Source organism: Vulpes vulpes, chromosome 13, assembly GCF_048418805.1.
Source record: "Vulpes vulpes isolate BD-2025 chromosome 13, VulVul3, whole genome shotgun sequence".
NCBI lineage: Eukaryota > Metazoa > Chordata > Mammalia > Carnivora > Canidae > Vulpes > Vulpes vulpes.
The window spans coordinates 128,574,044-128,601,602 of record NC_132792.1 but is presented as its reverse complement, the minus strand read 5'-3'; the positions used below and the strand labels follow the sequence as shown (position 1 = coordinate 128,601,602).

At 35.8% G+C, this 27,559-nt stretch overlaps 1 protein-coding gene across 3 annotated transcripts in view; it reads left to right on the top strand.

Annotated features, from left to right (window-relative positions):
• FMN2 (formin 2) overlaps nucleotides 1-27,559 on the top strand; it is a 363,611-nt gene that overhangs the window by 173,585 nt on the left and 162,467 nt on the right. For all 3 annotated transcript variants that reach the window (XR_011996328.1, XM_026003374.2, XM_072732906.1), the window contains one exon: nucleotides 20,742-20,803. Coding sequence is in view for 2 of the 3 variants with exons in the window: in XM_026003374.2 (XP_025859159.2) it covers nucleotides 20,742-20,803 (62 nt within the window). In the remaining variant the exon portion in view is untranslated. The remainder of the gene's footprint in view (nucleotides 1-20,741; nucleotides 20,804-27,559) is intronic.

Genomic DNA, 27,559 nt, shown 5'->3' with positions numbered 1-27,559 from the left:
AAAGAAAGACCTCCTAAATCATTTTAAGTCACACATAGATTATTAAATCAAGGGAAAATGAATTATTATAAGTCTTTCATTACAGGTTCAGAAAAAACCTGGGTTGAACTTAGCTTATATTTTTTTTATGACATTATTCCACAGTTGGGCTTTTTGATTATGCTTTTATGGGAAGGAGAAACACAATACTTAAGGCTGTTCTGAAACTGTGAGCTTTGGATATGAATATTCTTTTCCTTCATTGCCCTTAGTATCTGATTGTGTATCAAGTGTTTGGGTGTTTATTTTTGCTGGCCTCCCCCACCCCCCACCCTCTCTCCCCTGTAAGCTCTTTGAGACCCCAAGACAGCCCACTGCAGCTCAGCTCAGTATATTTTTGCCCCTATAATGCTTTACCTGTTCTTCGCAATTATCAAGTGATTGTTAAAGGACTTGTCTAGGACCAAATGGGGCATGTGTAAAAGGGGGAGCTCAAATTTGAGCTCAGAAACTTAGTATCCCAGTACAAAATTAATCACACCAACTTTGACTCTTGACTCACTGTGTGTTAAAGGTGCACTTATTGCAAAAATATTCCTTTTGCATAATCCTTGAGAGGGGTGGGGATTCAGACTGTTATTTTTTGCTGGGGAGCCTTTTTGATAACTAGAATCCCGTGTGTATCTTAAAATTGACTTCTTAAAATTCTGTGTGTTTTGACAAGTGCTTTTTCAGCACCCAAAGTGGCCACCCTCAAGATGCTTTCTGGTTTTCTTTATCCTTTGAGATGAAGTAAGAATCTGAGAGTACTAGAGATGAGGAGAGAAAGGAGTGATTGTTACTTTCCACATTTCCCTTAGAAGCCACCTGTGTCCTATTCCTACTAGGTACATTCTAGAAATATCAGAAATATAATCAGCCCTGCGTGCTAAGACATCAGATAAAATGGCTAAAAATGTTACATAATGGCATGTTATCTTTGAGCATGACTACAGTAATGATATTTCATGCTGATGACTATCTTTCCTCTTTCCTCATGGTCAAACATGAATACAATAAGATCTCTACTTCCCCAGTAGCAATTTTCAGCCAAATACCTTTGAATTTGTTGTAAAATTTATTTAACAGTTTCAGTCAATTATTATTTACATGTAATTAAGAATCCAATAGTACAGAAGGGCTTGCAATGAAAAACCCCAGTTCCCAGTTCTCCATATGGGCTTCGTCACTTCCATGATGGATTGTAAAGGCATATTTTCCCCTTATTTGGGCCACTGTGGAATAATCGCAGCCTCTTTCAAGGAAATGGTGGAATGTAAGAGAAGGATTCTCTATCGTCAATGACAGTATGAAGTCCTTATGAATTAAATTGTTGTGAAGCGAATTCTAAATTGAACGTGATGTTTAAATGTATTTTCTGCAAGTTTTTTTTTTAATTCTAAGATTTGTGATTCTAAGTTTATGATTGCACAATTGCTGATGATAATAATATTAATAGCCAGCATGTAAAGTCATTGCTGTAGGGTTTGCAATAACTCAATGAGGTAGGTAAGTTATTATTTCTATTTTAGGGATGAGAAATTGAGAGAAAGAGGCAAAAGAAAGTTAAACAGCAGGTGGTGGGCTGTGATTTAATCACCGGTGGTCTGGTTGCAGAGTCTGCTTTGAAGCCCTGTGCTGTACTTTCTAAGAACTCTCAAATGGTAGTAATTGTATTAGTAACTTAAGCTGGAGAAAATAGTGCATGATTTTTATCCTCCATGGTTCGTAACTATCAAATCAGCAAAGAGGTTACTTAATTGATAGTGGAGGATTTGTTTTAAAATTCCTTTTATTATCACGTCTTGTCCTGTCTTTTGTCAGTTCTGTGACTTAGGTGATGCTCAGATATGCTTTGCCAGAGAAAGTTGCAGAGTAGAGGCTGTCTCTATGCCCAACTTCTGTGCCAATTAAAGGGATAAGGAGGAAAATGTATTCAAAGGCTATGACCACTTTAGCAACATATTTTCATATAAGTATCAGAGTGTATTAGGGTGACTAATTATATTGTTATAACCATTAGCCCCTATTATAAAGATGTCAGAATTGATATTTAACTTATAGTAGGAAGATCTTGATTCATTCATTTCTATTCTACTATCTTCTTTCCTTTTTTTCTTTTTTTCTTCCCATAGTTAATTATTCACTTGCTCAGATATTTACTGAGTACTTACTTTGTGCCCAGCTCCATTCCTGGCACTAGGACATTAAGATGAGAACAAAAAAGACTAAACAACAACAATAGCAGCACACGGCTGTGTGGAACTTACATTCCAGAAGGGGAGAAGACTTTTTTAAAGTTTCTAACTCAAATTCACTCCTCCTAGATGGAGGAGGATGGAAATCAAGTATTGAGTTGATCATTGTCCTCAGTTTCCAGAAATAATGTGAGTTTTCACAACACCTTCAGGATTATAGCCTACTTGAATCTACTGTGATGTTGCTTAGAGTATTCTAGATGGGTTAGGAATTAGATGAAGTGGAAAATGAAGAGCAATGAGAGATATATTTATATTGAACATATTATATATTTTTAGTGGTTCTATCTGGAAAGAGGAAATTATATAAGCTTTCTTTATTTTTCCTCATTTGTGCATCAAACTTGGTTAACTAAGAAAAAGGATAATTGGAAATTGTTTAAAATCAGATTGTGTTTTTATATTATTTCCACTAAGCAGTTGGTTCTATTAATGATTTCTTTCATAAAGAGGAACATAAACAGGAACAGCTTTCTTGATTTGCTAACACTCATGTGAATATAAATTTGAAATATTTATCTTTAGTGAAAATATTAGTAGCTAAAATGCAAGCAGAAAATTTGATTCTATTTAGTGAACTGTGCGATAACATTGTGAATTTGTCATAATAGCCATTTGGAAGAGAATACAAATTGAATATGTTATACACATTGATAGTATTTCCTTTGGGAACAAATTTCTTTTAATTCTTAGCATTTTTTCTTTTAAAATTCAAAATTTTATTATCAATCTGTTTTAGACCTATTGGCACATATGCTCTAGAACTGCTATATATCGATGTAGTTCAATTATGTCTTTCTTCCTTTAAAAAGTTTTAATTAATCGAGAATGGAAGTGTGTTTCATAAAGGTTATGCCTCAACCAAAATGTCTTACTTTTTTTTTTTTTAAGATTTTATTTATTTATTCATGAGAGACACAGAGACAGAGAGGCAGAGACACAGACACAGGGAGAAGTAGGTTCCTTGCAGCGAGACTGATGTGGGACTAGATCCCTGAACTCCATGATCACACCCTGAGCTGAAAGCAGAGCTTAACCATTGAGCCATTCAGGCATCCCTGTTTTACATTTTTGAAAATCTCTTATAGTCAAGTTTAATAGATAGCCAGAGTCTCATATCTGCTTCTGCTTATATTCTTTTGTTATATGTTGTTTTGGTTGAAATGTATGAAGAAAATCTGTGTTCACACAGATATGTAGTTGAAAAGAGTGAAGTTATTAGTCTTTCATACTATACCATAACTTAATAAGTAATAATTTCCTAATGGTTAGTTGCAATGTGGAATTTGAAAGCCACATAAATAACTTATAATACATTAAAGAAAAGATTATGTCTCATTCAACATTAAATACCTGGATCAACATTATATAACTGAGTTAAGGCATTTAAATTATTTAGATATTTGGCAGAAAACATAAATTTAAGAATATTGAGTTGAGTTCATTTAAATGAAACCCAGATATTCATTTAAATCTGAACAGGCTCTGCTATGTTTTGAAGTGTTGGAGATGTTTAGAATAGTTCTAAAACAGCATACTTTGCCTTTTTGAGATAAATTGTATATTTATTTTTAACTAAAATTCACTCATTGGCAGTTTTCTGGATCCTAATGCCAGTTACAATATGTGTATGTTAATGTTGGTTGCTCAGTGCCCTATTTTAAGTTTAACTTGGAACTGTGCAAACAGACATTTGGGCCTTCTGGCTTCACTGCCGAACAGTGTAAACTAGCAAGCAGAGCGTCAGTCATCCTTATCTCAGTCATAATCTCTGGAATGAAAGATTCCCATCATCTGTTGCACGTAGCAAAAGGTCTGGGTGTCACAAGGAAATGACATCAGTTTTCTAGCATCTGTGATACCCTCGAGTAGTAATTTCAGAATACTTAGCAAAGGGCTTACATTGTTGAAATATGATGTAGTCTGGGGAGTTAACTTTTAGTCTCAATCTCTAACTCTTTTATTCTGTGCCAGAAAGGAATTTTGCAAGACAGGATGAGTTTTCCTTTATGGTAGCCTGGCTAGTGGGGATGAATACACCTACTCTCCTCTTTACTCAGAAGAGAGGAGAATGGAAGGAGATGTGATATTCGCTGGGAAATCTAAGAATAGGAAATTGATTCTTCTTGAACAGTGAGGTTCATGATATCGGCTGAGTGTATTTTTAGTGCTTTGGCAAAGTATGTTAGCCAACCAGCAACCATTTCGCCTACACAGATACACTCAGATGGACTTTGTCCACCTTGAAAGTAAAGAACAGACACAAAAACATATAAAAGAATATGTATGGGAATTGTGAAATTTGAAGTCTGTGTTGTTCTGTTTTGTTTTGTTTGAATGGTTGAATTTTTCATGGGATTATATATGTATGGAACAGCTAAGGAAAAGATATTAGCAAATTATTGTGATGGTGGAAAACGGTTCTCCTGGTCAGTTGAAGCAATAGGTATGGGAATGTGGAGAAAGTTTCTAAATATTAATTCAGTTCTTTGGGTGGAATCTTGAAGAAACATCTATTATTCATAGAGCACTCTCATTTCTTTTAAAGATTTTATTTATTTATTCATGAGAAACACACAGAGAGGCAGAGAAAGAAGCAGGCTTCCTGAGAGGAGCCTGATTTGGGACTCAATCCCAGGACCCTGGGGTCATGCCCTTGAACCAAAGGCAGACGCTCAACCACTGAGCCACCTACGTGCCTCTAGAGTACTCTCATTTTGAACTGTAATTCTTAACTAGTTGTGGGGAAGAGACTGGTAACTTGTATTTTATGATGGAGGAGAACTGTGGTGAGCATTCAGGATGCCCAGGGTAGGTTAAACCTCTTCTCCCACCAATGTCTTCCATCTAAAGCTTTGCTTTTTTTTTTTTTTTTCATTTTTTTTTAATTAATTTTTATTGGTGTTCAATTTACCAACATACAGAAAAACACCCAGTGCTCATCCCGTCAAGTGTCCACCTCAGTGCCCGTCACCCATTCCCTTTTCTAAATGGTGATACCCACCCTCTGTTTTGCACATATTGCTAGTCATCCAAGGAATGCAGGAAGCTCTGACCATGAAAAAAAAGCTTTCTTTAGTTAAAAAATTTCTTACAAGCCACGAGAAGAAAAGAATAGATGCATCTTGCTCAATTAAATGAAACATTTTGAGGCATTGTAGTTGCAGAAATGCTGAAGTCACTGAATATTGAAAGTAATGAAGGAAGAAGGGGGAGGAGGAGAAGCAAAACTAATAGTCTCTTATGTACAGGCACGATTCTGAGCAGGGGGTGGTCATTACCGAACTCTAGAGAATGGGCACAGTGGTGACCGAATAGCAGATACAAGGAGGAAAATTGCCCCAAGGGTGGCCTTACCATTCACCAGACAGCCCCTAAAGCTTAATTAAGGCACAAAAGTCTGAGTGGATGAATTAGAGGCAGTTCCATTTTACATTTAAAGAGTTTGTTTTCTTAGAAGCGATTTTTATTCATTAAAAGCATATCAGAGATCAGAATATTTGGAACTCCTCCCCATATTTATCTGATCTCTCATTCTTGGCAATGAAACATTGCACTAATCCTTACACACAAATATATACATCATAAAAGAAGAGAGACCTTCATTAACTGAACAATGACAAAATAGACTTAACACACACATAGACTAGTGCATCACATTTTTGTACGTATTAACTAAATTTTAAGCTAAGCAAACCACAAAATTATTCTTAGGGGAACAAAAGTATTGTGTGTAGTCTTTAGATTTTTCATATTTTTAAGTTTTTTTGGCAAACTAGTCACGAGACAGAAGTTGTTAGTCAAAGCCATGTCTGTGGTGCAATGAAAGGAATTACCTTACCATGTCACATCTTGGTATGCAAGCTCTTCATATTCTCAGTCATATATTGTAAGGTCAAAACTATAAGTTCTCTTTGGTTTTTGATGAATTTTTAATTTTCAGTGACTAAGCTTCTTGGTTCCTTTCCCATCTCAACATGTCTGCCAGTATATAAATGATATTATATAATATGCTGAGGAAGCTATGTAAGTGCATGTTTGAGTAAATTCTTTTAAAAATTATTTTTCTAAACCACAAATATAATCTTTGTGTTTGTAAATTTGAACTTTCTCTTTACGGTTTCTTTTGAAGTCAGACATGTTTGTGAAGAATCACACTGAAAAAGTATAAGTATTATCTGTGTGGATGTTATTTTAGCATCAGGCATTTTTAAATTTCTGATAGATTGTGTATTTCTGGAGCAGTGTATATGCATGCATTCAAAATAAAAATTAATAGTGTTCCCCTTTTACAGCATGTGTTAGAAAACAGTGGCAAAATGTGATCAGAGTTAGGGTCTTATTTTCAGGGAGACTCACTAAGCTCTATTTTACAAGGGCATAAATGTTTACCTAAGCAAGAAGGTGAAGTCCGTTATGCCCAATAAAGGACATTTTGGAGTGCTGGTTTACGGAAAACATTTAACAGACAGTGGATCTTTTACACAAAGTACAGTGCGTTGTTTGAAACTATTTGCTCATCTATACACTATGCTTAAAATAAACACTGGGAATATGCCAGTTTTTTTTTCCTCTACCTTTTAATTCCACACCCTAGATTTTGTCACCTGCCAAAGTCAAATAAATCTTATCTAAACAGTTGAGATAAGCTTTGAGTTGTACCCAGTATGGTCAAATCAACAAACCTCTTCAAAAACAGAAATGAAATACAATAACGCTAGATTAAACAGTCTACAATGGCAATTGTGTTTGCATTTAAAGATTTTATTCCAAAAGGATTACAGTCTTGGTATCCATTTTTCTCCCCGCTGCCTAGACAAGAAGGAGACATACTGAGTTAAACAAAATGCATTTGTTCTCTAACAATTTAACTTGTACGGCTCTTATAAACAAGGCCCATAGGTGTATGAAGCCTACTGACTTAATCACTAACTTATGTCATTATCCTTGTATAAGCAAGTATGCTTGAGAGGTACCAGTGGTGGATTGAGTATCAGATTTATTTTTTCCAGCAGGAAAGTCTTTCTTTATATAGCCTAAGTACAAAATCTATAGAATTCTGGCATTTTATTGTCTGTACCCTAGAACAAATCCCCACCAGATTAAACTTCCTGAAAAGAGAAGATAGTATAAATGGATATGATTTCTAAATTAATAGGCTATTATAAAAATGCAAGTTTCTTCCCTTTTAGGGCATACATCATTTTAATTGCTAATAAAATATATACTCTTACAAGGGCAGAAGTATGTCTGTCAGGTTTACCATCATATCCCCAGGGCAGAGAAGACTACTTGGCCTGGAGTTTGAACTCTATGAGTATTTATTCAGTGAAGGAGTAAATGATGTTTTCAAGAGGAGGCTGTTTACTTTGCAGATAAATACAAACATTTCATAATTATTTAATCAGTTATTGATATTTAAAAGTAAGTTTCTGAAGTGAATACATTTTATCATGGAGTTAAATGGTTCCCTTTCAATGTTACACTATTTAATTGGCAGTTTATTTATGTGTAATCAGTAGTAAACAGATGTTATTATTTCAGTCATTGTCAGATAGTATTGACTTCTGTGCATTTCTTGACCATAGCGTAATTTATACACTGCTTGGTGATTTTTCACTGATCTTTAAGTACATCTTCACCTACTTGAATTTAACCTTTAGCACATCTGAGAATTAGGCAAACTGGGTATAGAATTGGGATGCTGATGTGCTGCCTTTGTTTTATTTTTAAGGCCCAAACAATGATATAAAATATATATTTTCATTTTACGAACATGATACATAACATAATTTATGTTGTTTTGTAAGAGCAATTATATCTACAAATGTGTGTATGATATTGAGACATTTAGAGACAACTAAGAACTTTCCATTTTTGAGTGCCTGCTATGACAAGTACTGTGTGCTACCTCCCATTTGAGGGAGATATTAACACCATTATTTACCCATTTCACATGTGAATAAACTAAGTCTCTGAGAGCTTACCATGTCTCTCCCAAGAGACATGCGCTAGTCTGTGTGAATCTAAAGCATTGAGGTCTAAGGTTTCAAGTAATTTTGGAAAAATCCAGGCTTGTGAGTTATTATTTGAGTATATTAAAACTTTTCAACTCAATAAATACGTTAATGTGTAAACCAGGGATTTGAATGGAAGGAGCAATAATAAAACTTAGAAGTCTTATAAATAAAAGGAATGGAGTGCCGGTATTTTAATTTGGAATCTTTAAAAGAAAGCTATTGACATATTTGCCATTAAGTTTATATGGTCTTAAAAAAAAGTTTATATGGTCTTTAGATAATCCAGAATTTCTTGAAATATTATTGAAGAACTTGTGTGTTTTCCATGTATGTTAAAAATGTGTAGCAACATGTCTTCTGGCAAGTTTCCCACGGTATGCACATGCTGGGTGTATGTTTGACAAGCATGTTTGGTAGTAGGATGTGTAAGCACTGCAAATGTAGTGTTTCCTCTTATTATCAAGGGTGAAATTTAGATGAATATGGTACCAAGTATTTTTCTTTCTGAGAAATGTTTTTTAACTTGTTGGGTATGTTTGGTTAACTAAACCAAGCAAAATCAAACAAAATCTTTAAAATTGCTTCACTGCATTATTAGGAATTTTTGTTAAATAATACATTTCAACAGTTTTTAAAGTAACTCCCCAGGTGTGTGGATTCTCAGTTGGGGATTAACACATCAGTATTTCCTTATAAAGGATTCTTGATTCCATTGTCGTCAGATTGCACAGTGACATACACTTACCAAAGGTTTCTATGCTTTACTGAAACTCAAAAAAAAAAAAAAAATAAGGATAGTAATTCTAGGCATTTCTACCTAAATTGTTTTTCCCTCTTTTGTTTTCCTTTTTATATCTTCCTGGCAGGACAAATAAAGCACTTCTAGAAATTCCTGAATCCATAAAAACTGACCATTTGCATCCACCACATTTTGTAGATATGAAGAAGGAAGAGGAGGCTTCTTCCTCTGGAAATATCTTTTACTCTGTATGCCTTAATTTCTTCCTTCATTGTCGTGTGGATGGTTATGCGTATAGTATTGTTTGCAGCAGTTATCAACTGCCCATGCCAATATTTGGCTTTAGCTTTCTCAGGTGTTGCTGTCTTCATGGATTGATGGGACCAATAACACAGATAGGTGATTGGTAGTGTCTCTCTGTTAAGGTCAAAGATTATGGCTCCTCTCTGAAGATTCAGTAATGACTTTATTTTTCACATTTTAAGCTTTTTAAGTTTTCCACTTTATGTAGAACACTGGCATGTGCTGATGATATCTAAAGCAAGATCCCTGCTATTAGGCTATTTAAAATCTCCTTGGAGGGACAAAGCACCTAAATTCTGTATGAAAGAAGTACTTGAAATTATCAGGTGATTTGTATTTATGTTAAAGGGTTCAAAGAAGAGGTCAGGATGTCATCATGAGCCATGGCACTTAGGGAATGTTTCAGAGATTACTTAGGCTGGAGCCTGAAGTTGCTATTTGTTAAAGATGGTGGTTTGTCACCTTGCCCACATTTTTTAGCTTACCCTCCATTTTAGGTAACCACTGGAAACTGTTCTGGCCAGTGAGACATAAGTAGAAATTCACTAAGAATTCATATTTAATAAGCATTGCATATGTTTTCTTATTGCTTTCCTTTTCCCTCAATTTTTCCTGGAATGTGAAAGTGATGGATGGAGCTATGGCAGCTATTTTTCCACATGAGGAATAATTATTTAAAGACCATAAAAACTTTTTTGTCCCTAACCTTTTTTTTTTTTTTTTTTTTTTTACTTTCTGAATCAATGCCAACCTATCTCATTTTTAAGTCATTATTTACTCAGGTGTTCTTTGTATAGCGAAAGACAATTTTTAGTCAGTGCAAATATATTTAGTACTTTTGCCATATTATCAGGTAGCTAATTGTCAAGAATTTATTCATATTTCACATGTCTTTTTACTCTACTACAACTAAATGGTTGACATCACTCCCTACAATAGTCTAAAATGAGCCAAACTATTAAGTTGGGTGGAGGGGGGTGGGGGGGGAGGGAGGACTAAGTTATAAACAAACATGAAGAAGGACATTTTTTTTCCCTCCACCTAGTGGAGGGAAACCTTTTACTTCCTAATACATCAAAGGTTTTGGAATTCAGCTCTTATTTCTCCTTACTCCACCAGGATCTAGGTACTCTTTTTTAAAAATCTCCTTCCCTTCCTCAACTGTCCTCAGTTTGCATTAATCACCCTTGCACTTGGAGGAAGCTCCACCTATGTAAGTATTTCTTTTATTTATTTTTTTTAAAGATTTATTTATTTATTCTTTCATGAGAGACAGAGACAGAGAGAGAGAGAGAGAGAGAGAGAGGCAGAGACATAGGCAGAGGGAGAAGCAGGCTCCATGCAGGGAGCCTGACGTGGGGCTCGATCCCCGGTCTCCAGGATCACGCCCTGGGCTGAAGGTGGCACTAAATCGCTGAGCCACCCAGGCTGCCCTATGTAAGTTTTTCTCAACATATTATTACTTTTGCCAAAACTAGAGACAACCACAAATTGAGTTAGGTAAGAAGAGGGCAATATTTCTATTAATAAGGAAAGACTTATAAGAGAAAATAAGGTGATCAAAGTTTCTAGCCTATGGTCTCTCTTTTAGCTTCAGAGTCCCTAAAGTTTTAAGAGCACTTTTGGGGGAGTAGGCAATATCATGAATGAATTTTGTGAATACCGAGATCACTAGGGGCAGGGCTTCTGGCTGTGCTAGATTATGAGTCAGGTGCTGTATATCTAGCAGAATATGGTCAGAAGAGAGTGTGTGGGATCTCTGTGAGGAACTGGCCAAAATTATTATTTTTTCTCCTAAAACTCCTTTATTATTGGGATATTGACTTTCTTGAATTGGTTCAATGTTCTTAATGTTTTCTTTTTGATGTACTTTGGGCAATGCTCTCACATTTATTTCTCATTCTTTCTATTGAATTTTTCTACTTATATTACCATGTTTTTATGTGTGAAGAACCATTTTCTTTTTCCAATTTGGAGGGTATTGCAGCAATTCAGGCAATAGTTAAGAGTGTCTGGGAACAGGTTGGTAGCAATGACAGTTATGAAATGAAGTCATATTCTACATGTATTTGGAATGTAGAACCAGGAGGATTCATAATGTATTGGATGTAGAATGTGAGCAAAAGAAAGGAATTAAAGATAGTCCGTCTGCCTATGGAGTCTCCATCATGTAAGACAGGGGATTGTATGGGCAGAGTGTGTCTACCTCTAGAGTTCAGGTGAGCTAGCTGAGAAGGCTGTTGGTTCTACAAGCTGGTGGTTCAGGAAGGAGGTTGGAGGCTAGAGAGGAAAATGTCTCAAATCTGCCATGAGACTAGAGGGACATCACGAAGGTTGGAGAGTAGATGGACGTGAAAAGAGGTAAAAAGATCAAACCCTAGGATCCTTCAATAATAAGAGGTTGGGGAGAGAAGGAGCCAGCTTAAGAGAATGAGGAGTGGGAAGCATTAGGAACAGGAGGAAGAGGAAGAGAGTGGCATCCTGGAAGCCAAATTAAGCATGTGTATCTGGAGGAAGGAATTAGTCGCTGCATCAAATGCTGCTGAGGATGGAGTAATGTGCATTTGGATTTCACAGGACTGAAATTACTGGTGATTTAGTAATTTGAGCAAAAGCCTCATGGCGTGGGATTAAGAAGATAAGGGCAGAGAAGAATGTGGGGACAATCGGTATTGGCATACCTTGGGAAACTATGGAGAGTAGTGTTCCTCCCCTGTTTTCTGGTCTCTAGTATCTGTGTTAGAGGCATTCTGTAGATGATTTGATCTTTGGCTCTCCTGGCTGAAAAGTGGCAGAGGTAACAGCTAATGAGAAGCTGTGAACCCTCTTCCACAGCCTTTGACTCTCAGTTCAGTGTGTTATTATCTGGCTATGTTATTTTTTGGGCAACCACCCAAGTCTTTTTGTTCTTTCCTCTTGGAGTGGTGAGATGCTCCAGAGACTTCTAGTTTCTAGCCTGAGAGAATAAAGGTCTGTCTGGTAGTTTTCTGGGCCCCATGATGGGGAAGAGAGTTGGCTAGAGGTAGCGGGGGACGCGGGATGGGGAAGAGGTTCTGTCTTCAATAATGCAGTACTGCATGTTGTCCTCATGTTTTCCGTGTAGTCCTCTGGTCTAAAATTGTGCTTGTCGTCCCTCTGCCCAGAGATTTTGTTTTAATTTCTCAAGAAAATGAACCTGACATACTTGAGGAGGACATTTTCAGAATGGAGATATAACCAATGGACAGATGCCACTCACCCAGAGCTCCTTGTTTCTGGCACTCCCCACTTTTACTCTCAGCTGGACAGCTATCTGGTGCTGCCAGTTGCTTGGCCTTCAGAGTTAGTTCTCAATGTTCCCCCGGACAGCTGTAGATTCGCCATTTGCAGGTCTGCTAAATTAGGTACAACTAGTTTCCATATTTTACTGCTGTCACCACCTCATCTTTCAATCCTTATGAATTTATATTTTAAAAAAATCTCTCTACTATGGAGTAGAGAGTGGAACTTTAGGGGAGAGCAAAACTGAATACACATTTTCCCTCTGCCATCCAAGGCAAAGATGCTTCCGTCAGTGTCTCTGTATCACCAAATAAAATGAAGCAATTTAAATGCTATTAGGATTTATACCGTCTATTTTTTAAAAAGATTTTATTTATTTATTCATGAGAGACACAGAGAGAGGCAGAGGGAGCAGCAGGCTCTATGCAGGGAGCCCGATGTGGGACTCGATCCCCAAACTGGGATCATGCCCTGGGCCAAAGGCAGGCGCTTAACCACTGAACCACCCAGGCGTCCCTATACCGTCTATTATTCATTCACTTTCAGAATATTCTTTGAGGATCTTTTCCACTTGATGATTGCATTATTTGTCTCCCCTTCGCACAAGTTCTGCTGTGCACTTACAATGCCATATAATTGTATGCTAATGTCTTTCCATTTCACCAAACTGTGAGCTCCTCTAGACAGAGGAGCTTACATCTCCAGATCTGCAAAATGGTTTACCGTGCATTTACAGAAGAGATAATAAATATTTTCAGAGAAAGTGAATAGCAACTACATCCCCCCTCAAAGGGGGAAATTTTTAATTGAAATGTACAGTGAGTTAGAAATTATCTTCACATACGTCCTTTTCCCTGACTTTAAAGTATAATGACAAGTTGTTTGCAATTCCTTGAAGAGATCTTTTAGAAGATTTTGGTCCTCAGTGGCTAGGAGATGATGACAAGCTTGGAACCATTTTTAACCAAGAGATGATTCTGATCTTTGCTACTTAAGATGAGTTTCTACTTGAACAAAGGTCTTTGCTTTGCTTCTAAGCAATTTGCAGAGCTGACTTCGTCTTAATTTTTCCTGTGGCTTCTGAATTCCAAATTCAGAAGTTAAGATGGTTTCTCTAAGCCCTTATACTCTTTCTTACTATGTCAGTGAGAAGAGGGCATGAACTGTAAATACAGGCTGATTTGCACTTGTTTTGTGTTTAAGCTTCTGCTGACTCTCCTCCCTTCTCATATACCTTATCCAAAATTAGTGTTGATGGTTTCCCTGTGGGTGAGACATGTTTAGTCTCCCATATTACTATGGTACAAGTAAAACTCATTTTTCTTTTTGCTGGGAGTGTTTTCAACCTAGTTTGTCTAAAATCTCTCAATCAAAATACTGATTTGGAGAGATAACACTATGATATTTTTCATATACGAATGTTAAAGGGGCCATAATAACAAACACAATCAACATTTTCTGAGTATTTGCTACAGGAATGGCAGTGCTTCTGGGTGTTTTACTTGAATAATCTCCTGCAAGAATCCTATAGGGTGGATGCTTTTATTCCATCCATTTTTATAGATTCAAGCAAATTGAGACATCCAATGTTACACAGATAATAATAATTGGTGGGGCCAGTTTGACTTCAGAGCCCTGTGTGTTCTACTACCTTCCATTGGTCCTTGTCAAATGATATGATCTTACATATTATTATCTTTGCGTTTTATGTTTTTGCACCAAAAAGTCAACTAGGATGAAGTTAATTATTTATGAAAGGGCAATCGGGGTAAGCGCATAGAATATTTTGTTTGTCTAGTCAAGTTAAAGGTACTGTTAATTTCCAGGAATTACTAACCTCCCAGCCTATTTCAGCCTGTCAACATCCAGCAAAGATTTTTTCCAAGCCTCCTTTTATGTACTTGTTTTTTTAATTTTATATATGGTGAAGTACATAACAATAAATTAGGCATGATCATGTAATTGTATAGGGAAGGATCTGTTAATATTATCTCATGTCTCTGTATGTCTGTATATCATGCCTCAGATAAACTCAATCCCATTGAGACTAGGAGGCTCAGCTGATTTGATAGGCTCTGCCTGTATGAGAAGTCAGCTTTCCTGACTAGTGCGTTTCTTCTGTCTGGTAAATCATGATGCCTCTTCCATTTATTCTGGGCCCTTAGAGTCTAATAGAAAAACAAAAACATTGATGAAATTAATACATGGTAGAGAATAATAGAGAGCCACAAGTTGAGATTTGAAATCTAAGGAACAAAGAGCCAGAGTTAGCAACCTGGCATGGTGGGCAGCCTCTTAGATGGCCTCCAAAGATCTCTTATTCATGCTCTTGTATGTGGGCTGAGTCTAGAGACTCATAATCAATAGAATATAATGGAGATGATGGAATGTCACTTCTAAGATTAGGTTACAATGAGAAAGTGCTTATCTTTTGTGCCCTGTCTCACTCCCTCTGAAGGAAGCCAGCTGTCTTATTGTGAGCTTTGCTATGGAGAGACATATCAGGCAAGAAACTGAGGCTCATTTTAAGCCAACAGGCAGTGAGGAGCTGAAGCCTTTACTCTGAGGAACTGAATCCTGCAAACAACCACATGAGCTTGGGAATGGATCTCCCCATAGAGGCTTCATAGAAGATCTCAGCCCCAGCCAATACCATGACTGAAGTCTTATGAGAAACCTTGAGGCAGAGGCACCCAGCTAAGCTGCACCTGGATTTCTGACCCACAGATAATACACTGATAATATGTTTTAAGCCTCTAAGCTTTAGTGTAATTTGCTATGCAGAGATGGATAACTAATATTCTCAGTAATAAACACCATGAGGTTTTTTACTTTTGGGGGTCTCTACCTTCAGTTTAGCAGGTCATGTGGGAGGGAGGGATTAAGGCAGGAAATCATAGCAACTGGAGTCAGTGTTCAGGGAAGAGGCCATCAAAAGCAGCCTCAGGGCTGTCCTATCCCACTGGGGAGACCCCAGCTTAAGAAAACCCAAATAAACAAGAGTGGAGTCGTCAAACACTAACAGTGTTCCATTGCTTAAAATACTGCATTCAGTGAGAGTGTATCATACTGAATTACGCCAATAAAGTGAACTACTTAATCTGGCTACTCAAAATATATGAAACATTTACAATTTGGCTAATAATTAATGTTTTGGGAACTTTTGTGTGAGTTTCTTTTAACATAACCTCTTTTATGCACTTTTTATCAGAAGCAGAGGCTGGATTCTCATTATCATGCAGTAATTCAGACAGATATGTTATGTCACACTCTAGTCTGTGAGTGATTTAACATTGTAGTAAGTTAGAATAAGCAACATGTCCCACGTTTCTGGTGTTGAAGAAGGTAGCTATGTGTAAATAGCAAAGACTGAGTATCCAGGGAATGTAATACAGGTTTATGACTATCAACTGTTTGTGTCATTGTGTGTACAATGTCACGTGTCCAACACACCATCATTTCCCATGTTGGATCTAGAATTCTTTTTGTGTAATGTGATATCTTAAAATTAGAAGGAAATATATATTTTCTTCTGTTAGCATAGTTCATTTTGATACATTTTTATTACCTTAGGTTAAATTGACTTTTTATATTCTAAAATAGGCTATTTTACTCTTCATTTTGTAACAGCATGGTCTAATGAGAAGGTGTTGGATGTCAGCAAGTGTGTACCAGTGGAGTTCATGAACTAAAGGACTGGTCTTAACTTTTGATTATTGAAAACAAATGTTCAATCCCAAACCTAATTTTAATCTAACACATTCCCAGCCTGTCTCCAGTTCTAACCAATGTGTTCACAGATAATACACATTTTAAAATTAATTACACAAATTATTTCAAGGCTTCTTGAATTATCCTTCTTACTATAAAATTGCTTATTTTCTCCACATGATAAACATATGCTACAGACAAAAGTTATTATCCCACTTGATAAAATCTCAGAGAAGATTAGTGTCTTGATCAACAATACACAGCCTGTTGGTAGAAAAGCCAGAAAGAGTACCATGTTCTACTTATCACATCCTTGGCATTTTATAAAAGTTTAAACTTAAAAATAAAAATGCTATCCACTTTGGTCTGGAGTGATTATTAACACATGATCATTTATACGTTGTTTAAAGAGAATGGTTAAAACCTCCATATGTTCTAATCCTGGAAAGTCCATGTCCTTTACAAATAAATTAATAATCTTTTAACATGCAAAAAAGGCTAGAATTTCCTCTCAACACTTAGTCTTGCACTCTTCTGCATAAAAACAGGTGCTTCTTGGCTAAATACAGAGTAACAAATTTATATATATTTATGGGAAAGCAATTAAAACTGCTCGGTAGACCCGCAGAAGAATGTTGAGGTGGGAAGTGTGATGAGTCCCAGTCAATGATGGCTGCTCCTGAAAGTCCTAGAGCAAAGTGTAGGAAATGAGTATGAAATATTTGCATAATCTGAAGCATAATCACATAAGCACCTAGTGGACTGTTAGAGAATAAAGTAATCTGAATTCAAGATTTATCACTAAATATCCTTCCTAATTTGGGATTTGTATTTTGAAATCTAAGTCTTATGCCTAACAGTTTAAAGGCCAAGTAAAAAGAGTTATGATGAATGGATTACAGTAGCTGTAATGTAAGCCAGGCTGTCATTTAGTTGTGGTAGTTCATTGTTCAGGTGAACCCCTTAATAAATACAGGTGGAGTTTTTCTTTTTGGTTTATGAGGGCACAAAACACAAGGAGGAGAAAAAAGGAACTTGTTTAACCTGAAGTTAGATAATAAAGCTTATTAGAGCCAGAACAGTTGAACTTTTGTGAAAACTTGAAGAGAGAAATATAACTAACCAACCACGTGCTAGATTATTTTTTTTTAAGATTTTATTTATTTATTTATGAGAGATACACAGAGAGAGGCAGAGACACAGGCAGAGGGAAAAGCAGACTCCTCGCAGGGACCCCGGTGTGGCACTTGATCCCAGCACTGGGATCATGCCTTGAGCCACAGGCCGATGCTCAACTTCTGAGCCACCCAGGAGCCCCCACATGCTAGATTTTTTTTTTACTTATTCCTGCCTTTGGTCCCCAAGAAACCCAAAATCATCCTAATATTTTCTACGATTTCTTTTTCCCCTCACCCCTGTCCCCCCTAAAGACACTAAAGATTGTCAAGTTAAGTGACAATTGAAGTAATGCAGCACTAAAGAAAAATTTAAACCCAGTAAGTTCATTTCCATGTCCTGGGTTCTTTCTACATCAGTAAACCATCCTATAAAGATAGAATTCCTTTTTGGGGGAAAAGAGGAACTATCACCTTGTTATAATCTCAAAAAAAGATGTTTTCCTCTTAAAGAAGGCTGAAATTTTGTACATGGAATCAGGGAATTTGTGAGGTGCTTTTTCTTTGAATCTTTTGCCATCTTAAAAAATGTATGTGTATTTCTATTTACAAAAATTCCTTAGCATTGCCATACCTGGAAATCCTAATTGGAATGGTTTCTGAACATCTGGTTGTCTGCAGCCTTTTGAGGCTGAGAAATTGAGAACATCCACATCAAATAGCTTCAGTTTCAGGTCATTGTTTCTCAAGTAACAGTTAACCTGTGTAGTAAGTTGCCTGAATGATAAGAACACTTTATATATTATTGAGTACATGAGTGAGTGCATTGTTTTATTTCCTTGATTTTAGAATTTTATCAGTTAAAAATATACAGATTTTAAGGAAAGGAGCACTAGAAGGCACCACTAAATAGTAAGATATGAATTTTACTCTGAGTTTTGATTTCTGAAATGTTAAAATGTGCTTTTTAAACTGAATGAATATAGCACTTCAGTAACCTTAACCTTTCCCCCATTACTTCTTTTGCCTTTATTGCCCATCTTAACGTCCTGTCATTCCATTCATTCATCTGCCTGTATCTAATCGTCTCTAATTTTCAGCTAGTGAAACATGACTATATTGTTCTCTCAAAATTGCAATTCCCATCAAATTGCGTTAGCATCTCAAGTGTAAAGCTAACTAGGAGAAAATTGTGAGGAAAAATAGTAACAGTATTTCTTTCCATGGTGATTTCCTTGTGGATGACTAAAAGTGAACTTTTATGGATTAAGAACTTTGGAGGACTTAAAGCCATACACCTATGGTTAGCACCACATTCCATTTATTAAGATACTCTTAAGGATCTGACATCGTGTGAGATAAATAGGTGAGAAACCTCAGTATATATGTAAAAAAAGCTTCATGTGTGGAAGCTTATAGGAATAACATGTTTTAAGAGGATGGTTAAAGTCGGAGGACAATTGTAACTTTTATAAAGAATTTTGACATAAGTATGAATGATTTTATTGTGTCATTTTACCTTGTTCCAAGAATGAAATCTTACACTAAGTTGACTACTGGCATTTCCTTCATTGTTTTCCCATCAACCTTTTGCTGTATCATCAGAGGAATGTAGAAATACTGGATTATTATCTAATGAATTCCAAAGTCAGAGATCTTTGGATTTAGTGTAAGATTTTCTTTAAGGGCTAGCTCGACAATGCACAAATCCAAAGGGATAATTCCACACATGAATTTGCTGTCTTTTGAGTTTAATTCATTTTGTTACATTATAGCCATATTACCACCAGTGAAAATTTTTTATTAATCCCTTTTAATTAATTTCTGAAATATAATCAGTTAGTTTGGTCATGTTTTTACTACTTTGAGTCATTAAATAGATTGTGATATGTTTACCTTATGTGGTCTAAGGAATGAATAGATTTGTCTGAAAATCTTAATCAAATTCTTAGATTGATATTTGAGACATAATTTTTTGGAAATGGAGATAGTGGAATATTATTAGGGTGGAAGTATCATATTCTACTTACTACGATCTTTGTTGGTGAATCTGGGCTCTGTTCCCAGCTCCAAATAGAAATGCTAAATTATCTTGGTTAGATTTCTGATCCATCATATGCTTCAATTTCCCACTTGTCTTTTTAAATCCTTTCTTGGTATTTTGCCAGAGTCAACTAGAAAATGTCTCATGTACTTTAGGTTTTAAGAGAGAAGACAGTATAAAACGCCTCAATTATCAGAATAAATCTAACTAATTTGTGATGATCCACTTTGTGATTTTTCTCCCAGAAATCTTTAATCCCATAGGAGCTTCATTGGCTACTTGGCACATATCTGATCAGGGCAAATTCATGTCATTTCTAGCAAATATATATGTAGGTAATGCAGAATGTTTTTGATTAATCTGTGCCCAAACTGCATTATAAAGCATACTGACTCCAAAATCCAACGTGCTTCTCAGGCCAAAAGAAATGTATTTAAGAACATATTCCCAGTTTTTTTTAATTATTTTTTATTTTTTATATTCCCAGTTTTTGATTATCCAGTCCTCTTCTTCCTTATATAAGTGTGGGTAGTTTGTACTTTAAGAATTGATTTTGGAAAAAAATAAAATAAAATAAAAAATAAAAAAAATAAAAAAAAGAATTGATTTTGGGGGTGCCTGGGTGGCTCAGTCAGTTGAACGTCCAACTCTTGATCTCGACTAAGGTCTTAATCTCACAGTCTTGATTGGAGGCCCACATTGAGTTCCACGCTGGGCATGGAGCCTACTTAAAAAAAAGTGAGCTTTTAAGGTTGTATCTGTGTTAATCTCTATATCATAATCAATGAATTCTCCCTTGATTATAACAATTTAAAAAATTATAACAAAATGCATCTTTCATTTTTATATGAAGTCCTTCAGTTTAGGGATTAATTTCACCTTTGTCATAAGTCTAGGAATTGGCAGATGTGAGTGCTTACCTCACAAAATCGGGTATTGCAGTAACAGGACTGATTTGCCTGTTTCTCTAGTATTAAGCAAATTTTTCAAATTCATGCATTTGGGCCTTGAAAGACAGACTCACAGTTTATCTTTGACTTTAGACTGGGTCATATTCATGGGATTTTGCATTTAAGGAATAAGTGAAAGTTTTAATACCCCTGCACCCATTGAAATTCCCTGGGCACAGTATTGGTAGTGGGGTGAGTGTGTACATTTAAGTTAGAACATTATTCTGGAGATGGTCACTGTTATTCAAGATGGTCAAACATCTTTTCACAGCTGGCTTATGGCAATTTATATTCTTTTGTGTTTTTTCCTTTTTTTCTACAGCTGTTGTGAACTTGGACAATTCTGTGGTTGATCTGGAGACCCTTCAAGCTCTCTATGAGAATGTGAGTAATAGAAGGAATTTTATGTGTGAGTATATAATACATACACAATACTTGCCAATATGCACATCTAGACTCATTGCCTTAATGTCCTTTAAGAAAAATTGATCTGGGTGCACTGAATTTACTTAAGTCTAAATTTATTAAGATATGGTCTAGGCAACCTACTGGACAAATGTGCAGTCTCATAATTTCAAAGATTGTAGTTCAAAGCTTGCAGCATATGAAGTCATTCACATTCCCTCTTTTGAAATATAATAGTCAATGCTTAATGTAGGGGTTAATTTGAGCTAAGCATTGTTCTGTGTACTAACTCCACATAAAAACTCTAGGTAGGATCTACTATTATCTCCATTTTCCAAACTTTAGGAATTTTGTGGAAGTTTAGGCATAGCAAGGTCAGATGACTTGCTCAAAATCATACAGCAAATGTAGTATAGCTTGGGGTTTAATTCATTCTGGCTCCATTGTTCTAAACTGCATAGTTTGCTTCACCAAGTGGCTGAACATTCAAGCTTTCTTCTCATAGCACTTTTTCTTAATTAGGCAGGAAAATGTATAAGTAACGGAGAAGTATGACTGTAGCATGATGTAGTCTGTGCCTTTGGAAAGTGCGATTTGTGTGGTGATATATAAAATGGTTTTAGATGAGACATAGCATTAAATAACATTGATTCACTTAGTAAAAAAGTGATTATCTTATTGGGGCCTTTACAGTGCTTCTGGATTATATTTAGGAGAAAGTCTCATCGTGACTCTATTTTGTACTTGGTATCTTTGGGCTCTCTCTCTCTTTTTTCATTTTGTTTCTGCTCTTGACGCTAATGCGCCTGGTATGTAAGCCTCTGTTCTCTTTAGGGGCATGGCCTTAGTTGGTCCTTGACTTTTCAGCCCCAAGTTAAAGACTTCCTGGCTCTGGAAGACACACATGGTCAACAAGGATGCAGACTTTCTTCCCTGACTACTCCCTTGGGAACAGTGTATTGCAACTGCTTGTCCACTCTTGAACTTGGTACTTTTTAAACTTATGCATATGTGGTCTCCCCTGTGAAATTTAGACCTCTGTAGGAGAAAATATTTCTAATGGTATATCACATAGAATCTCTTGGTCAAGTGTAGAGTCGGTACCTGGTCAGCACAGCGAACATAGCAGTTAGATGAAGTCATTCAGAAACCCTGAGAGGGCAGATTTGAATAGTTGATTATAGAGTTGCCACTACATGATGGAAAGCTGTAAAAAATAGCTCATGTATTTAGTATATTAGTATCCTAGTGAAGTGGGTATTTAAAACATATCTATTCAGAGGTATAGAGAGTTTTCATTTCTCTTGAATCTTTGATACTAACCCTCCCCCAACCAGGAGAGCCATATGGAAGAAATGAGGAAATACCAGGGAAAGGAATTTCTTCAACAAATCATAATGATATATGATGTTGGTATATGTGTAACTGCTTCTTATACATACATTACATATACATATATACAAGTGGTTAGTTATATACATAATTTATGTGTGTGTATATGCATGTGTTGTGTATATTATATGAAGATAGATGAATGTCTTAACTTGGTATATCCATGTGCACAAGTATACATAGAAAGAATACATAAATTGGGCACAAGTATATTTATGAGGGAAGTTTAATTTGCAGTGATTCAAAGTATTTTATTTGGAAGTTTTTAGCCTTTAAGAGCAAATTAATTTCATGAAGTATAAATTTCTGATTGAACAAACTAGATAGCTACCCAGAATTTGTGTCTATTTCTTATCATCATACTTTGTGAAAGTCAATTGAGTGTTAGCTGGAACTGGTTGAATTTGTGGCTTTCTTTTTATTGTTGTCGTCAAACAGTGGTTCAGGCTTTTGTTGTGTTAAGGAAACAATAGTGAGGATGGTTCACAGTAATATTAGTTCAGGTAGGAATAGTCTAGATTTCTTTGATAGCTATCTATGGTAGAAGAACTTAAAGAATCCATTATGAATAATAGATAATTGTATATAACATATACAAATAGAACTCATTTTAGTGCCTGGTTAACTTCCATTAAAGTACAAGCCCAAAGAGGGAGAAATATTTGTTTTATCCATTGACAATATCTCCAGCATCTAGAGTTAAGGAATATTGGGCACATAGGAAGTATTTAGTAAATGTTAAATAAATATTTATATGAGTTAATGAGTGAAATCTACTGATAGGGTTTATTTCAAAACCTCTTTAGGGCTATCATGTAGTTTTAAGATCCAGTTTGTCTGTTCAAACTGTTTGGTACCCACTAGAAATAGGGATCTATATTGAATATCTATTTGTGCTATTTTTATTTCTTTAGTAACTTAAGAGGATTTAGTGTCCAAAATAATTAATGATTCTTTTCTAGGGATAAATGCTGAGAAAAAAATTTGTGCTTTTTTTGAGTAATATGCAACAGTTGTCGATAAAGTCTTCCTCATTTAGCAAATGAATATGCCTATAACAAAGCAAGGATCTCCTTCTAAATTAAATAATTGAAATACATATTCCCAGCTCCAGCAAAGATGCATTTATTCAAATTCCTTCTTTTCAGTTGCTTAGTTAAGTCCCTTATATGTATGAATTAATTTAATCCTCTAAGTGGCCTTGCCTATGATTTCTGAAGAAGAAATACTATTGTTATCTAACCCTTTTAGGAAAAATGAGACAGAGAGAAGTTCTCACAATTCTGAGCTGGATTGACACCTGGTCACTTCCCCTCAGGAATGTGCTCTAAGCACAGAATTTCCTGGCTCATGGTGATAACTGAATAGAGCCTTCAGGGGGGCCTGAGATAGCACATTGTGGTGGAAATGAACATGAGATAAAAAGTCATAAGAACTCTGTTCAGGTCCTAGCACCACAATTAAATAGATATATGTCATTGTTTTCAGTTTCCAGATTCTCATTTCTAAATGGGGTTCCTAATAATTCATAATAATATCACCTTTTTCATCACTATCAAATAGATGTAGAAAGACTTTTCTGGATTACTCAATACTTTTATACTTTAATTTTTTTAAATAAAAATAGGTGTGGGCATAGAACTATGTCAAATTGCAGATGATTTCATCTAGGATTGGCAAGATTGAGGGTAACAAAGTTTGTGTGCCACGTAAATTAATGCAAAATTGGACCTTTTCCTCAAGGGTCTCAAGATTTTGCCAAGTGAAGCAGATTAACATTACATGTTTACAAGCAACATCAGTTAATAGAGAATACTTTTTAAGTTATAAAACTCACAATGATACTACTTTACTCACAATCATTTTATAATTTGCTTTAGCTTTTGAAACAATCTCAAAATAAAGTTGCAGGTGTGGCACAAAGATAGATATATCATAGCTATAAATTATATATATATAATAAATTGCCAACATTAGGCTCTATTTTCTCTGAATACTTGGGTGCATACTATCTACAAATAACAAACCTTTAACCACAATGCAACCATCAACATTAGGAAATTAACGTTGATATATTATTATCATGTAATCCTCGGAACCCAGTCAAATTTTGCCAGTTGTTCCAATCGTGTCCTTTATATTTTGGACATCTTTCAAATATTGTTGTGTTTCCTGTTGTCCTTTCTTTGGGCACTTGCCTCTTTTGTGCTTTATATTAATTATCATTATGTGTATATAAGTCATATCCTTCAACTGAACTATAAATTCCTTATTAGGATTTGTATATTTCACATTTAAAATAATGGTTGGCATATAATATAATAATTACTAATTAATTAAGGAGTGGCCTGTTTTTGTTCTCGATATAGTTTTATAATGGAGGTGAAAACTGTTTATATCACTATATTTCAAATGCTGTATTTTTTGAAAGATCAGTGTAAATGTGATGATCTCAGAAATATATTTTCAAAGATTCAGAATTACTGTGTAAATAAAGTTAACCATTACTATACCAGAAATATTTCATTATATTATGTGTGGTTTTCCAAAAAGCAGTTTGAATTAAAATAGCAACATTCTTTTGTAGGGTAAACAGCATGTTTGTTTCATTTATGTTGTAATTTTGGAGATTATTGCCTCAAGAGTCCCTTGTTGCTAGCAAAATCTTGGCTTTTCTTAGATTACCTTGAACCTTTTGAGTGTCCAGGGGTTTGTCAGGCAGCTTGGGCTTTCTTTTCTCAATTGACACTAAATAACACATACTTCAGTGAACCCAGATAAACCCAAGACCATAGAGCCAGTTATAGTTTATTTTTTGTGCACAGTGCAGATAATTTTTTCCATGTTTTTTAGTTGCTGTCTGTATATTTACATGTGACTGATAAAAATAAGGTAGCATGCTGTATGAATGCACATTTCTGGCGTACCTTAGTGGGAGTCCTACTTCCCACTTCCCAAACTTTACAGCAGTATCATAGCTAGATTAAAGTATACCATAGTTTCATTTAGCGTGACGATATGAACATACTTTTAGTACTCTTTCCCTCCTCTTCTACTCCAAATCACACAAAGGCATACCCAGAAGAAGTTATAATTCTAGCTACATGAAACTATCCTAAGGTGACAGATTCTTCCTATTTTCATCTACAGTGTATCAGATAGGGCAGCAACCTATGTAACTATAATAGAAGTTTTATATCTTCTCTATGCTATTTACTGGTGTGGAATGAATGAGTGAATGAGCTCTTTGAAACAGCAGCTCAGCACAGTAAAATTTTCAGGCTATTTATCACTGCAATTCCTTTCCCTTTCACACTTCTAATTCCTTTCCCTTTCACACTTCCAGCTTCCTAACTCACATATACATGGAGATTAAGCCATCTGATTCATATACACCAGTTTTTCTTCATTGGCCATTACCATTTTCTCTTTTTCTAAAACAAATTCTATAAATACCTTTGTGTCTTCTTATGTTCCAACCAGTGAGATGTTCTCATTCTGTACTCATTTCTTCTCCCAGCTCTCCTTTGTCAAAGCATGCTCAGATGTCACTCAAATTTAAAAGGAAAATAAATAAGTAGCTTACTCTCTTTGCTTAATTATTTATCTCATTAAAAATATTTACAGAATGCTAACTAAATGTCAGACACTATGCTACGACCAGTGCTCAGTAGTAGTAGCTTCTGTGGTTTGTCTCCTCCAGATTTCATAAATGACGCCTTCCTCTGGTTCATGTACACACACACTCAGAAAGAGAGAGAAGGAGAGTTAGAGAAGTCAACCACAAATGGGCTCTGAACACATGTAATCGGTAGGGAAAGCATCTCTGAGGAAGGGATGTTGGGAGTGAAAGTAGGAGTCACCCAAGAAGGAAATGAAAATGTTCTAAGCAGAGAGCACAGTGTGTGCCAAGATTAGGAAGCATGAAAGGAGTTAGAGTTAGCACACTGGGGAGAAGAAAGTATGTGTGAGTAAATAGCTCTGGAAGGAACGGGCAGAAAGATGTGGAAGCAGACAGTGGCTAGGTTTAGCTAGGGATTTTAGGGCATTTTAAGAGAATTGTGAAATTTAAAAATTTTCCTTTTAATTCTGTCAATTTTTACATCCTATATTTGGAGGCTTTCTGATTAGACCCATACACATTTAGATGTATTTTTGGGTTAAATGTCGCATTTATCATTATGAAATTATTTCCTCTGGTAATACGTACCTAGTTTTGAAGTTTATTTTAACTAGTACTTAAATAGCCATTCTACCATTCTTATACTTACTGTTTACATGGATTTTCTTGTTCTATCCATGTACTTCCAACTTACCTGTGTCTTTTTTAAAAAAAGATTGTTTATTTATTCATGAGATCCAGGATAGCCCTACAATTTTGCATTCCAACTAACAGTATACGATGAATGTTCCAATTTCTCCACATACTCATCAACACTTATTGTTCTTGTGTTTTTTGTTTGTTTGTTTTTGTTTTTTTGATAATAGCCATCCTAACAGGGGTGAGATAATATCTCATTGTAGTTTTGATTTGCAGTCTTCTGATGACTGGATATTGTACATCTTTTCATATACCTCTTGGCTGTTTGTATGTCTCATTTTTTTTTTTTTAAAGAGAGAGAGAGAGATAGAGTCAGAGAGAGAGTCAGAGTGCAAGCAGGGGGAGAGGGAGAATCTTTTTTTTTTTTTTTTTTTTTTTTTTATGATAGTCACAGAGAGAGAGAGAGAGGCAGAGACACAGGCGGAGGAAGAAGCAGGCTCCATGCACCGGGAGCCCGATGTGGGACCCGATCCGGGGTCTCCAGGATCGCGCCCCGGGCCAAAGGCAGGCGCCAAACCGCTGCGCCACCCAGGGATCCCCGGGAGAGGGAGAATCTTAAGCAGAGATCATACATGAGCCAGAATCAAGAGTCAGACACTTAACCAACTGAGCCACATAGGTGTCCCTAACCTATTTTTTAATCATGTTATTAGGAGTTTTTTTTTTTTTTTTTTGCTATTGAGTTATTGGAGTTCCTTATATATTTTGAAAATTAAGCCTATAAAATTTATATGATTTGCAAATATTGTAATCCCACTTGTCTGTTTTTGCTTTTGTTGTCTGTGCTTTTGGTGTCATATCCACAATATCCTTGCTAAGACCAATGTGATGAATCTTTTCCCTATGTGGTCTAGGAGTTTTATAGTTTCCAGTTAAGTCTGTGGTTCATTTGGGTGATTTTTGTGTATGGTATAAGAGTCCAGTTCCATTCTTTTGCTTGCGGATATCCTATTTTCCAACACTACTTGCTGAAAAGGCTGTTTTTCTCTGTTATGTATTCTTGGCACCCTGGCTGAAGATTA